Below are 14865 nucleotides of genomic sequence, written 5' to 3' on the forward strand. Positions count from 1 at the left end.
AGGATAAGGATGAACTCAATTTCTTCGTATCTATGTGTTTATGGCCTTTTGACAGATACTCATCCTTGCAAAAGGATAACGTGCTCTGAAACTAGGAAGTCTAAAACCAAAAGGTGGCAGGTGTACAGAGGGAGAAGTGATAAATTTAAGAGACCACTTTCACCCCTCTTTTCTATTCATTTTTCCTGCAATGACGAATGGAGATAAACAATGAACCTCCACCACGATCAGTACAAGCTTTCTCATGCTTTGGATATGGGATGCAACTTAAATAGCCCAGAACTACTGTAGGGGTGCATGTGAAATCAGGCCAGTGTTATCCTGTCAGTTTAACATTGCTGCAAACAAGCCAAAATCTTTCCTTTCTTAAGGATCTGGCAGGGGATAGAAAGGATTTTAAAGATCTAGTGCAGACTAGCTGTGTGGAATTTCCCCTGAGATTCAGGATTTCTGTGCAATCCCTTGCAATCACTCACACTCCACTAGGCTGCAAATGAGGTTCTGCATTTGAGTCCACAGCTTCCAGAAATGTATCCACATTATTTCCACATGGGAAAACGGACAGTGAACTTGTTACCAATGTGCATCTTAGGACATGTTTGTACTTGCCCTTGCTCTACAGGCACATCTAGGCACAAAATCAGAAGCTGCATCACTGCCTCCAGAAGCCAGGGCCTGATCCTGCTGCAGGGAATAGAAGCCATCAGAGGAAGAGGGGCAGGCTGTGGGCTGCTTTCCCACTGATACTCAACCAAAGTCTTTTCATTGATGGGATTCAAAGTATTTCATCTCCTCCCTGGGAGAACAACAGGGCACCATCCTGAAAAGCACAGTGCCCCAAGCCACTGTATATTGGAAGCTAAAGATATTCAGGGTATCAAGTGGGCAATCCTAAAATTGCTTTAACACAAATTTTCAAACTTTATCCTTAGCGTCACTTATGTTACTGCAAAAACTATTTCATGAAACAAACAGGACTTAAAACTACATAGATCTACTTAAGTTGTGAACTAGAGCCCAAATTATTGTGAATAGTGGCCCTAATTGTTAAGTTTTATTTTAAAGTACTTAAAACTATCCATGACAGTAACCATTCTGTATCCTTGTACTCTTCTGAAGTCCTGCTAATGGGTAATGTGCTACTTTACTTTCTGTTCAGTTCAACAGATTTTTTTTTCAAAGTGAATCCTATGTGAATTTCTCTTGAATCAAACTCACTCCCTGGTGAGACTATATAATCCTGCTGTCTTGTTAGAGCAAAAATCATCTGTGCAACTTCATTCAAAACAAATCCCCTGCCAAACTACTTCTTCCTTTGCATTTGGACAGTTATCCTGATAATTTATAAGGAAAGAATTATATCGTTGTCTAGCTCAACCTTGTAAAGAGGACCACATCAGCCTGACAGCGGCATTAAAAAAGAGATTCTCAACCTTAGCAGAATATATTGGGTAGTTTTTCATTGCATGTGGAGAAGAAACAGCAATTCTGCAGTAGTTTGATGGGGAAAAACCCTCAAAGAAAAGGCTAGTTATGGTTCACTGTGATTATAAACAGTTTCCATACATAGAGGACTTTTTTCAGATGCAGCTGCAGTATTTTAACTCAACCTTCCCTGCCACTGCTAATAAACTGCACACTAATGTATTGCATATACTGGCATTAGTCATGACTACACCTACTGTCTGTAATGGGATGCCATTCATCAGCTTGGTAAGCTAAAAATTAAGTGATTTTCCTGGAAACTGTTTTTCAGCAGCATCATTTGCTCTGCTATAGTTAAACACCCATGTCATTGGTAGCACTATAAATTCCATTTTACAGTCTTCTTTTATTTTTAATAAATTAATTGTAGCTTTTCTCTAGGCCTAATGCTGGTATAAAAGGTTTTGGCTGATGAGCAAATCTTTTCCAAAGACAAGAATTTTCAATTCTATCATTTTTAAATAACAGTGGCATAAAAAACCTCAGAGGAACAAACTTGTTTAAGTCAGCTACACAAATGAAACTTGACAAGTGATTAGCTCCTTCTGGGAACGAATTGTTTTCTACATTTTAGGGGAAAAAATGTCATCAGTGACTTTGGAAGTGGCCCGGAGCATGTACTTTGGAAGTCTAATACTACAAATACCAGTTTAAACAATTACATGTTTAAGCAATTATTATAACATGGAGTTGGCATGACAAAGTGCAAACTTCAACAAAACGCTATCTCTCACAAAATGCAAGCAGTATGCACGCTTGCAAAGTCTCAGAATGTGGTAGTAATTGTATTAGTCATCCTCAAGGATCTGCAAGAGTGAATATATTAGTTCCTACCTTTAAAAATTATTGAAGCTCTAGGGTAGTGCATGATTGTGCATGTCCAAAAAAGAAGTTGGTGCATGCTCTACATGGTGGAAGTAATTGAAATGACTTTAGCTTGTACTCCTCCCTTCTTTTTCTGCTAGATGACAGAATAAGAAGTGATTCCCACTCCCTATCCCTGGATTCTACTTTGAGAAGACAGAGTTAAAATTGAATCTGTAGTAAAATATTTGGAGTTTGGGTTCAAATCCACTGAGGGAAACGACTCACTGTAGACATCAACTCATTTCAGAATGCTCCTTTATGTGAGAATCACTCAGAGAAATAAATGCCTTAAAATCTGAGCTAAAAGGCAAAGAGAAATGGACACAGGACATTCACTTTTACACCCTAACAATTAAAATATTTGACCTAAGCAGATTTTACAGGGTTTCAAATCTTCCCTTATATTAGACAAGCAAGATAAGTCTCTGTTCATTCAAATATATGATTTGGATAAGGAGCAGTGTGCTCTTGAGACTCTTTAGCGAAACTAAGCTTCTGAAGTCAGGCATTATATTACCCTTAATTTTCAGCATGAGAGCAAGTTCTACTTGTTTTTCACTTTTTTCATTTAGCAAACTGACCTATCACACAAGGAGGACAGAATCTATGGTGCAATATGCTGGGTTCCTATAGTATTTGCCAGGATGTAGCAGTCATGACATTTAAAACTAAGAAACTAAGATGATAACAGGGAGGAACAGGTCACTCTAGCATGAAATGAAGAAACAGAAGTAGAATAAAAAAATAATATAAAAAAAAAAAGAAGAAAAAAGAGAGACCAGAAGTTCATATGAAAAATAATGAGGATTAGAGATAGCCTCCAGCTAGTGGGAAATGGTTCAGGCACCACAGAATAAATTTCATAGACCTATGGGTCTCTATGAAGATTTGCACACTTCCCCTCCGTGATGAATACTATTAATCCAAAAACATACTGCTTGCAGAACTTGATTTCTAAGCTAATATTGTGTTATAGGAAAAGTGTGATTAGCCCATGTGTGATGTAGAACTATGGGAAAAAGCTATATTCTTCAGCAGTAAAAGGCAAACCTGGCAAGTGTGAGGAGAGCACTAGTAGATCTGTTTTTCTGTATATACAGCTTTATGTGCTTAGAATTAGGCAGTGTTTTCCAAGAAAGGTTTTTACATCTTACTCCTCATCTGACTGGTTACAATCAGAAAATATGCTCACTGTAGAGATGATCCTTTCCATTCAGTATCTTCCCTCTCACAGCAGCTGGTTTACTTTGTTGAGTAATCATTTTTTCTTCTTCTGTAGTAGGCAGCAGGCAGGTGAAGCCTATGGTCCAGAAAAAAATAATAATCAGATCATTAGACCTGACACTTACTTCATACTCCTCCTTGAATCCATAGCCTTCTGCACACTTCATTTGGGTGATGTGCTGTAGCAAGTCAGCTACACGGATGGCTGGATGAAGCTGTCCCGTCTGGTAGGGCACATCTACTGGATCTCTCTTCTTGTAGGTATGGGATTGGACCAGGCTGCTTGTGTCACTGACCATCGTATGGGTTTCATCTGGAAAAAAGAGTATCTCATAAGGTACTGGCTCATTTTCACTTATTAACAGAAATACATTAGCAGAAATACATAGATTTCTACAGGAACGACAGAAATCTGACACCATCGGTATTGCTTCTGTCTGTGAAGGCTACATCAGGAAAACAGTAAATTCATGGAGCAGTTTACACAGGGAAATTGCAAGACTGATTGGAATGAGGCAAAGTCCATGGTTCCACAATGGAAGCATTGCAGAGCAGTCCGAACTCTAATGTTGTTTTAAACACAACTACCTGATTACAAACAGGTTTTAAATTAGGCATTTGGTTCTAAACTGCATAGAAGTTTCCTTCTGAAACTTCAACAAGTCCTATGGAAGGAAACTGGACTTGTATTCTTCTTAGATTACTGAAGTGCTGTATTTTACACTGCAAATTTAGAGCAAATGTTTGGAGTGAGCAAAATAAAAAGATGCACAAAATGACATATGGTTTCATCAAGCTAGGACTGCAATGAAAATGTAGAACTGATACAACATTTGGAGACAAACTACAAGAGGACAAATGCAAAAGACCACTTGATCAGGAAAAATATTGTGACTGGCTGCTGAACATGCTTTAGGGCTATGGTATATCGTGAGCCATCACATTAGGCATGGAATGTTTTATGGCAACTGACATGCAGGCCAACAAACAGGAGAACCCAGTTAGCTGGTTAAAATCTTAACGAGACACATACTCTCCCAACCCTCCACATCTCTTCCCTGGGGCAAATGGGCAACTTACCATTGATTGGCACTTTTAAGAAGATACATATCAGGAGAAAAAAAGAGGAGGAGAAAAAGGAAACAGGACATAAGCAACAGTACTACATTAATAATTACAGGTAATTTTATGTTTGTAATTTAGTCTTTACAGAGTGATTTCCTAAATGAGTCTCAGTTTCACAGTATAAATTAAACGTACTGAAACTAAGGTATCTTACTGTGAGTCAATTCACAAAGAGGCAACTGAGATGAAAACTTATCACTAAATAGACAGATGTGAAAATGCTCCCTACCTAAAGAAAGAAAGAAACAAACAAAAATTACTTTCTTCCCGTTTAAATGGAATTTTGAAAACTTGTTTCGACTTGACAAAAGGAAAAAAAATACAGCTCAAATTCTAAGGTCCAAGTATCATCGTAAATATTTTTTCTGCTTACCCAAATAGTAATTTTACAGATCTCAAAGAGTTTTTGACTTTTGACTGAAATTGTAACTCTGATGCTTTGACTAACTCCAACTCCTCACTGGTTGCACACTACATAAAGCAATGGGCTTACCAAAATTCTATATTTATTAATTATATTAAAATATATTGCATCAAAAGGAAGACAAAATAATATTTCCATATTAATAAATCTGGCACAAGTACTCTCGACAAAAAAATCCCAGGTTGTCGTCTACACACCAAAAATACTACCACACCTCATTAAAGGTGGTATTCTACTCTTAGTTATACCACTAAAAATCAATATTAAAGCCACAGAGCTCAATGAATCATATTTCAAACATAATTTTAGGCTCTCACAATTCACTGATACTAAGAGAAATAAAATCTGGTCCCCAGCAAGCATACAGTCAATATGAACTATATGTTTAAACCTAAGCCAAAAATAGAAAAAATTTACTTTGGACATTTCACTACTTTCCCTGTCAGTTGGCTAACCTGATCTAATAAGAGAAAATGAACTCATATTTTAGCCATAAAAGTTGACAACTGTTGTCTAATGTGTGAAAAAATTGTACTGCAAAGCACCTTGGGATGCATGGCATGAAGCGTGGTATACAAGTGTAGGTACAGTATGTTGCTGTTGAAATGACACCTAAAAACTACAAGGTGGCCAAGACACAAAAGACAAAAAAAGTGTAGGAAGTTGATTATGATTTTCTGGGTGGTGTATTTCAGTTTTAGGAACAGGTTAGAAAGCTTGGGGCTTTTTTTTTTGAAAACTACAGAATTGTAAGAGACTGTTAGTAACAAAGATGAAGGGCAAAGTTATTAGAGAACAGAGTCTTGTAATATGAAGCAGCAGTTAAATTCTCATGAAACTTTCCTGTGAGCTCCTTTGTTTTAGACTAATTTTCCTCTTTCCATTTCTTTATCTCTTATGTCTGCATTAATACGATTATTCTCTCTTTGGGAGTGATCTTTTAAGTTGATTTAAATAAAGCATAATTTAAAAAGTTCACTATTACTCTCTTTTATTTTTTTATTTTTCCCTACTGACTGGCTAAGTTCCTGATCTGCATGAAGAGTCCAAAGATCTTGCTGTACATAAATTTGGGAAAGGTAAGTGTGTTTCTGCCTTTATAACTAAACTCAAATTCACCAGACCTCAGTCCTTCCCAGGAAGTCACACTGAAAGGTTAATTTAGTTCTAATTAAAGCCTTGACCCTACAGTCCAACACATCTCCTTTTTACACTGGAAGACAGCAGCAAGGGCAGATATTAGTTGCAATTAAAGCCCAGCATTTTTTTTTAATTGATGTATTTCTCTACTGACTCAAGTATAGCTAATTTGATTTATCTTAGATAAAACACCTATCTTGTACAGGACAAATAAGGACAAAAATGGAAATTTTATGACAAAAATGTCATAAAGACATTTTTGGGAGAGAGACCTGGCCTGAATGGAGCACTACTCAGAAGAGGGTATGGAATTTATAACATGTAACGTTACAAAAATATTTATTTCCCACAGTGAAATTACTGAAAGATTTTCTGACATTATTAAGCATAGACTGCTGTCATAGATGATAAAATATGTATCTACTTAACTCAAGATTTAGTAAGAGCACTAAGACTTAGTAAGAGAAAAAAAAAATTTTTTTTCAGTGTGTGTTTATCTATAATATGGATTGCTTGTTTAGAGATTATTTCTTGTGCAAAAAACCCCTAATAAATAATTTTACCATTATTATTATAAAGCAAAGGATCACAAAAAACCCCATCAGAGAAACCATTAACTAAAACTTAATAATTCAGAGAGGAATTCTCTGTTTTTCTCCTGGTTATAGTTCTTTTCTGCTTGCCCATCCACAAGCTCTGAAAGAACATCATACTGGATGAAGAGTTATATGAATGCTGAATGACAAAAAGTCTAACCTCTGAGGCAGTTAAAAGGCATTGAAAATTTCATTTGCATGCAGATTATTACATTGTTACAGTCAGTACCATTACATTCTTCCAGATTTTCATAATGTAGAAAAATGCACAAGTTCCTTCTTCAGGTTATTACACTGAAATGCAGTGCACTAAATATTCCTTTACAATAACAAATTTCCAAGATCACCTTCCTAAACTTCCACTGCTTATATGCTTCACTCTGCTTTTACCTAAGCCTCTCTAATTTACAGTTTAAGGACAGGAATCAGTTTAAGGGTCTTACATTTTTTACAGTTCAAAATTTTTTGCAAAATACCAGTCATTGTAAAAGGAGTAAGGAGACAGTCTTAAGAGTGGAGTTGGAATTCTTGCTACAGTGCCCTGTTATATTTTGACTTTTTAATTTTAAAAAACCTCTCTGTTTAGTTTGAAGTTAGTATGGGAAAGAGGTGTAAATGAATACAAGCCACAAAGCAGTTAGTTACTTTAGCACTGAAGATGCAGTAGAGCCTCATGCTTATTGTTTCATCACTATGCAGAAACCTCTCTCTTGGTAATACTGGACAATAGCACATTTCCCTAAATCCTCAGAGGAAGTCCTTTACATTTAACTGAACATTTTTAACCTACAGTTCTACTGTTTTATTTTGTTCCTGTGACACCTGATGCATAGGAAACTATATTCTCTAGATGTCATGTTATCATTTTGCTGTTTAAAATACCATCTTCTGCTCTGAAACTTCACTTTGACAAGCATGTCAGAAACTATGTGGTATTGTGAGAAGAAATGATTGCTGGTCGATGGCCAAAACTATATTTTGTCTGATTTTCTCTATGATGAATAGTCTAATTAGGAAAAAATGTTATTTTTAAGAAGTGACATCTTCATTTCTGAGATAATATGGAAAAAAAAAAAAGAGGGAAGCTATTTTGAACTGCTGAGATAATCAAATTCTTTTGTGTCACTCCAAATACATGCATAAGCATTTCCTTACAAATCCACTTTTTTTTTGATTATTTCTCTCTTTTCTCCCCTGACTTGCACTACAACTTCAGTAATCAAGCCTGGTAACCGTCCTTAGCATTCTCAGTGTAGCCAACCCTTCTCTTTAGCATAGCACTCCAGCTTTTTGCATGCTATTGTCTGTACCCCGAGAACTGTGACTTTCTAAATTACTTCAGCAACAAACTTTGATAAAGGGAAATATTCTCACCTAAAATTGCAGTTGGCACAAATGGATCTGTCATACATCATAAGCAGGTCAATGCAGAAAAGGTAAAAAGAGAGAGAACAGTAAATGATTGATAAATGTTTCTGAGTTTTATTTCAGAAAGCTACTGCAAGCAATCAGTCTGTTGCTTATATACGTATTAAATTTCTATGCAAGAAGTATAATAACATAATTATATATGCTTTTATTATGAAAAGTTCCATATAAGGTGGAAACCAAGAAAAAAATTGGTTACCTGGGTAATAAGAATTAGGCACTGTTGTGCTCAATGTGTTAGTTTTCATTGTAAATGAAGATGGTGAAGATACAGCTGCAAAGAGAAACAAAGCTGGTTAGAGGCAGTGAATTGATCCATGCTATGAAATCTGTGTGTTGTAGCATATATGACTGACTTAGATTAGAGTCAGTCTTGTATTTATTGCACTGGAATCAGGACCTAGGGAATACCAGGTGTGCCAAGTGAATAAAATGTGATCAAGTCTCTTAAAAGAAATGTCACCAGGGAAAGTATTTGGATTGGTGATGACAGGTTTAATTCTTCAGTCAAAAGATTAGACTGAATACTGAGGCATGAATAAAGACATCACAATGACAAAAGGTGTTTTCAACAGAGACTTTGATCATTTGTAAGTTTACTTAATAATTCTGTAAATACTGTATGCAAATATTCTACTATAGTTCATTTTTTCCTTTCATTTTTTTTTATTTATTCAAGCAGATGGATAGTGTACACAGAAACTGTTATGCCCTGAATATTATCCTTTGCTTAACAATGACTTCCAGGGACTAACACATAGACCAGTGCTCACACTGATATTTGATGATTTAACCATTGTAAACCTATGGGAAAGCCCAATGCAACAAATTAAGTTTAGTTAGTACCCTGCTATGCAAAGTCCACATGAATTACCATTGGAAGCAGACATACATTCAACAGGTAGGAGTTAATCACTTCTAACAGGATGTTCAGCCAAAGAATCATTAAAGGCTTATAAGCAAAGCTCATTTCAAATTTAGTCTTAGTTGCTTGCCTGCACAGCTCAGATTCAGTCAGATCAGTAATTTTAAGCACATTCTAGATACCTATAAACAGACTAACAGGAATTTGTGAAACAGAAGTAGAATTGAAGAAGACATGGTCTGCTGGATGAGGAATGACATTATTCTTGCTGGTTTTTATCCATACTTCATACAGTTACCAGCCTGTGTTAAAATGGAGCTATTTCAAAATAGGATTTAAAAATGCTGGTAGTTATCACCCTATAAATTAATACATCTGAGATTACTTTCCTTTGAGTTTGTCTCCTGAATCACTGAAACCTCTGAAAGAACAGAGAGGTTTTCCTGTTGGATATGGATGTAGAGATTAGTTGAGGTCAGAGACGGTGCAGCTAATAAAACTGGCTACATATGGCTACATACAGAATGGAGCCTGGATAATAAACATTCATAGGAAGTAGGAATGTCCTACACCTTTTGACTACAAGGCCTTACACAATGATTATTACTAAAAACTGATTGCTTCTTCTGGTTACCTCATTTCTTACAGAAAGTCTAATTAGAGGGTCTAGCCCTCAAGAGCTAGAAAGTACTTGCTATGACAATAATTTCAAATTGGCTTAAGGTGCTTTACATTCCAGTAACTCATTGCAGCTTCTTTGGTTGTTGTGACCATTCAGTAACACCACTGGAAAGCCACATCATGATGACAGAAGGTGAAGTCAAACCTCTTGATCTCTTCATGGAAGTAAGGAATCTCATTAACTGCAATGGTATAGTCTCACCAGGAAGGGAAATGACTTTTTGAAAGATCTATTTCAAAGCAATTTCAAAAGTAACTCAAATGCAAATGAACATTGCAAATTCTGAGCCTAGTGCTGCTGAGAAAAGTCTCACCCTATGAACCTTACAGAGTGTTTGTACAATTGAGCTCATCAAAGGTAAGACTTTAAGGATGTAATTAAAGAGTGGGAGTTCAGCTTCACATATTGTTAGTACATGAAACAAAATTCAATCTTTAAGAAACTCTGAAGATGGTCGAAAACACTGGTATACATAGAAAAAGAAGTTCCTTTAAGAACTACAGAAAACAATTAAGTTTCTGAACATAATAATTCTTTTTAATTCTTTTTAGCTACTATAAAAAAACTACTGTTTTTCCTGGTCTTTGCTTAGTGCTAACTTCCAGACAGGAGTGAGTCCTTGACTAAAATTCTAACACAAGAGATTTTATATCCCAAATTATATTTATTTTCGGGTTAGATCCAAGAAGATCCAGGAGAATAGATAATCTCTTATGAAATTGCAGAACAAATAATTCCGCTGAGTTCCTCTTTTGCACATGAAAGAGAAAGACCATAATCTAGAATTGGAAATAACAAGACAATCAGATCACCATTATTATCTCATGACATTAAAAACCAAATTTCATATACACAAAAAAAAAAAAAAGGAAAAAAAAAGAAAAAAAAAGAAGGGAACAGAGGAAACGAAGTATTTGGGACAGCAATTAGAAGAAGGTAAAACAGAGATTAGAAGAAGGTAAAACTACAGCTGTCTCAGTAATTCCTTTGCTCTTCTGCAGAAGAAAAAGATGGGCAGAAAAAAGCTCAATTATCCTTATTATTTTTAAAGAAGTCTATTCTTGATATCTGACTGTCTTGCTCATTCGAATACACACCGTAATGTGCTGCTCAGTAGGAAACCCTGGGTCCATGGATTTTCCATGACTGAGTAATGAGGAATATTTTAAGAACCATTTGCACCTTTCTTCCACCTTCCAAGAAAAAAAAGGAAAAGAAAAGAAAAAAACTTACATCTCCCATTTAGATTGTGCGTGTCCATGAAAGAGAAAGCTTCATCACAGTTGGTGCCTTGCTCAGTGTAGCTTTTATCCATTGAATTCACCATCACTGTCATCTCCTGCCGCGTGCTACTCAATGTCTCTTTCCGCTTCTTAGCCAATTTTCTTAAGAAATGAATGTTGAGGGAAAAAAAGAAAAAAAAAAACAACACTCAGCATAGTCTTCATGTTGTTTAGACCAGTATTATAGCTTGTAACCACTAAGTAACATATTTACAATTATTCCCGTGTTTCTAGAAATTTAAATTGGCTTCACACTCCCATTTTTCAAAGGCATCTGATAATCAAGGGATAGTTGCCAATGCCCTGACTTATGCTGGACAGCCCCTTAATCCTTGGGGACTAACACTGCATTAAAAGGGACTACTATAAAGATGATGTGAGCTACTCAACAGAGATTTCCATCTGTTTAAATGCATAATTAAATATTGCAGGAGATAAGGCTTTGCTGGAACTTACAGAGCAGTAATAATTTTCTCTTCACATGCTTAGAACTGTCTGAGCTGTTCCCTCTTAACACTATATAATACAGGTAATCACATCACACAGTGTATGTTTGATCTCTCAGCATACTTTGTACAAGCAAGTGACATTTTAAATTTACTTGTATTTCTAAAGACTGTTTTCTGTCACTTCTGATTTTAGAATAATCAGTCACAAAAGTCAGTTGTTTCTCAGCAGGAGTGGTCTGTTAGAGACAAGATCTTGATTCTGATATTATAATAGTGCTTCATTAAGCTATAGAACTGCTTTCGACACATATAACTCTTTTTTCCAGATCTGTCTATTTCTGTCTAAACCAAAATCTCATTCTGTCTGCCCCAGAGTTATGTTTATCTACCATCACAAAATAGGATGTCCAAGACTCATGATTTTTCCTTCAAGCTCTGTGAGATGTCTGTGACCCTGACGACGGATACCATGCACATTTGGCTTGTTTTTCTGGCTTTTTCTTTGTCTTAGACCAAGCTTTTCCCCAAATTCTTACCTACAGCCTTCATGAAATAACTGTTGCACAGACTTTGATCTCACATCTGTTAATTCAATTACTTCTAGACACCTTCAACTAGAACTTACTGGAGCTTACTGTCTCATCTGTGCTTCCTACCACTTCTAGAGTGGATCAAGCACAACCAACCTGTGCTAACTCTTAAAGACTTTCTCTTTATTAACTCTCATGCAGTATGAAAAACTTATTCCCACCACAGACAAAAATTTTATGCCAGCCTCTTCTAGATTTTCAAACAAGCACGTTTGTCTCTCACATTTTCACAGGAGGAACTTCCTGTAAATCTCCCTACTGATAGCTCACAGTTCTCTATGCAACATCTCACTATGTTTATCAGTATTATCTCAGATAATTTCTACTTAATACTAACTTTTTAGACTTGATAACAAAACTGATTATTTATTACTTCACAGTGCATAAACACAGAAGGGACCATTAGATAATCTAGTCTGGCTGTTTTATATCAGAGACAGTAACATTTCAGTCAAGTATTGTACGTAAAACAAAACTATTAAATCTTTGCATCCTCCAGTCTAATTCATATCTAATTGTAATGAGTAATATATTATTGGAAGTAGAATCTGAAATGTATCTCTTAATGCATGGACAACATTATGGAAGTCCTTCATAGGGATTGGCTTATCAAAAATGAAATAGATACATTTTTCCTCCTTCCCCCCTTATCTCAGATGGTAACATACATTAACTCATAAACAACTCCTTTTCTTATGCTTTTTAGTCTTCAGATGAAGTATATACAGCTATTCCCACAACCTGCCAACCACTGGGCAATTTGGTTTTGACTTGTGAAACTAGAACCAGAACAGTGACAATGACAGCATTCACAGTGTGGTCCCTGAAACTTCATCAAGAAGGCACACATCATATTTATTTTAGTTCATGGCCATGCACACTATAGGAAAGTACTTCCTAAAAGAACAATTTAGCACTAGTGCAATCCTTCAGGCAGGGATGCTGAAGCAGCCTGTTTCAGGAGACTTCCATCTCTTCAGGCTGGAATCAGTGTCTTCTCTGTAATGGGTTGTCAAACCAAAAACTATCTATATACTGCAGACTCACTAAAGCCAGGAAACTGCAGGATATTGAGGGCCTCCTTTTCCCATCAGTGGACCTGTGAGTACTATCTATATTTGCAAAACCTGTAATCATTGTCAACTGCACAACCTCATCAGTTTGTCCAAGAACTTGTGAATGTGAACTATGTACTGATGAAAAAGTAACAACTCTTCTTCAGGGTTTTTTAAAAGAAAAGTTACTAAGAGAATTGCCCTGGGCAACACTATAGTGATAATGATCCATAAATTAAAATCCACAATGTGGTATAATATATGATTGTGAAATTACATTCTGCTGTTACAGGGAATGTCCTTTATTTTACAGTAAAATTGTATCCTTCCCCAGAAAAGCCAGAGTTCTTGTTTATTACACCAACACCCTGAAGCTCAACTTTTATAAAAATTCAGCTATTTTCTTAAAGAAATTACAGTTGCATTTTCTCATTTCCTTAATTTTTGGTTTTGGTCCCATAATCAAGCTATTGTTTTTATGACAGTAAAAGATTGTTTTTATGACAGCAACAACTGCACAGTACTTCTCAATCTGAATCTAATTCAGGGAATAGGTCTAGTGAGAAAAGTTCAAATTGGAAACAACTGTAAGAGGAAGAGAGCAATACCAGCCAGACCTTTGTACTGTGAATAAAAACACCAGCTAGACTTAGTCAAGTAAACTTTAGCTGAATATAACATTTTTACATCTGCAGTTTTCAGATATTGCTGAAAATATTGCAGTGCGGAAGCCTCTGCAACTCATCCATCCCTTGGATCTCCTTCTCAAACCCTGGGAGACTCTAGCCATATAAGATTAAAGAAACTCATAAAACCATGGTACTTCCCACCACCATCACCATTCACACTCTTCGATTTGAAGTAAATTTTTGGGGGGAGAAAGACTTAAATAATTTATCATTCTCACTCATGGAAAAGACACTTCATAGCTACCCTCTGATGTTTTCTCCTTCTTAAAGGAAGAGATCTACAATCAAAGAAAAAGATAAAACAGATGGTAGCTCCCATGGTGGTTACCTAGGATGAAATTCTTCATATAAGGAAAGCAAAAATGATCAGCTTCTCACACTAGTAGTGTGATATATGAGGAAACAGAATGTACTGTAGCAGTCTCAGAAAAGAGAAGCCTGGTATTTAGAACAGTCTTAAGGCTAGCTAGGCACTGCTGGTATTTTGAGGCACAAAATACTGTGAGGAGCTGGTATAACTGTAAAAAATTGTAAAACGTAGAGCAGACAAGCATACAGACACCCCCAAAAAAAGCTTGTGCTGGATTTTAGGTATTTTTTACTCTGCTCTGACTTTGATTAAAACCATCTTAGGAAAATAATAAGCTAAAGGTTTCATCACAATCTGCACCAATTTTAACTGCTTCTCAAAAACTGTACCTTCTAATGTACACCTTCTCATTGAAAGAAACACCTTGTAAAAATCCTGCAAGCTTTTGTCTGTATCTTTTCCAAAACCCTACTACTCTGTGATTTGTGCCCCAAACCCTCCAACAAAACAAACCGAATAATTCTTACAATGCTGCTACATTTTTGGCTACTATGTGGTTCATTTTCCATCTTTTTACCTGTATCCATTTTCTCTGTCCTGCCTTGACTTAAATAACAAGCCCTTTGGGACCTGGCTTGCCTTTTTGTTTTGTG

General features: G+C 36.1%; 1 protein-coding gene across 6 annotated transcripts in view; it reads right to left on the reverse strand.

The window, feature by feature from the left end:
* The window catches only part of PTPRM (protein tyrosine phosphatase receptor type M), a 466786-nt gene that overhangs the window by 84045 nt on the left and 367876 nt on the right, over positions 1–14865 (reverse strand). For 3 of the 6 annotated variants that reach the window (XM_030444842.1, XM_030444844.1, XM_030444841.1), the window contains 5 exons: positions 11070–11221; positions 8489–8563; positions 8236–8262; positions 4657–4668; positions 3702–3889 (listed from right to left, as the gene is read on the reverse strand). In XM_030444842.1, the coding sequence (XP_030300702.1) occupies positions 3702–3889; positions 4657–4668; positions 8236–8262; positions 8489–8563; positions 11070–11221 (454 nt within the window). The remainder of the gene's footprint in view (positions 1–3701; positions 3890–4656; positions 4669–8235; positions 8263–8488; positions 8564–11069; positions 11222–14865) is intronic. The other 3 variants (XM_030444843.1, XM_030444845.1, XM_030444847.1) reach the window with 3 other exon arrangements.

The sequence above is a fragment of the Calypte anna genome, chromosome 2, assembly GCF_003957555.1.
Source record: "Calypte anna isolate BGI_N300 chromosome 2, bCalAnn1_v1.p, whole genome shotgun sequence".
Classification (NCBI taxonomy): domain Eukaryota; kingdom Metazoa; phylum Chordata; class Aves; order Apodiformes; family Trochilidae; genus Calypte; species Calypte anna.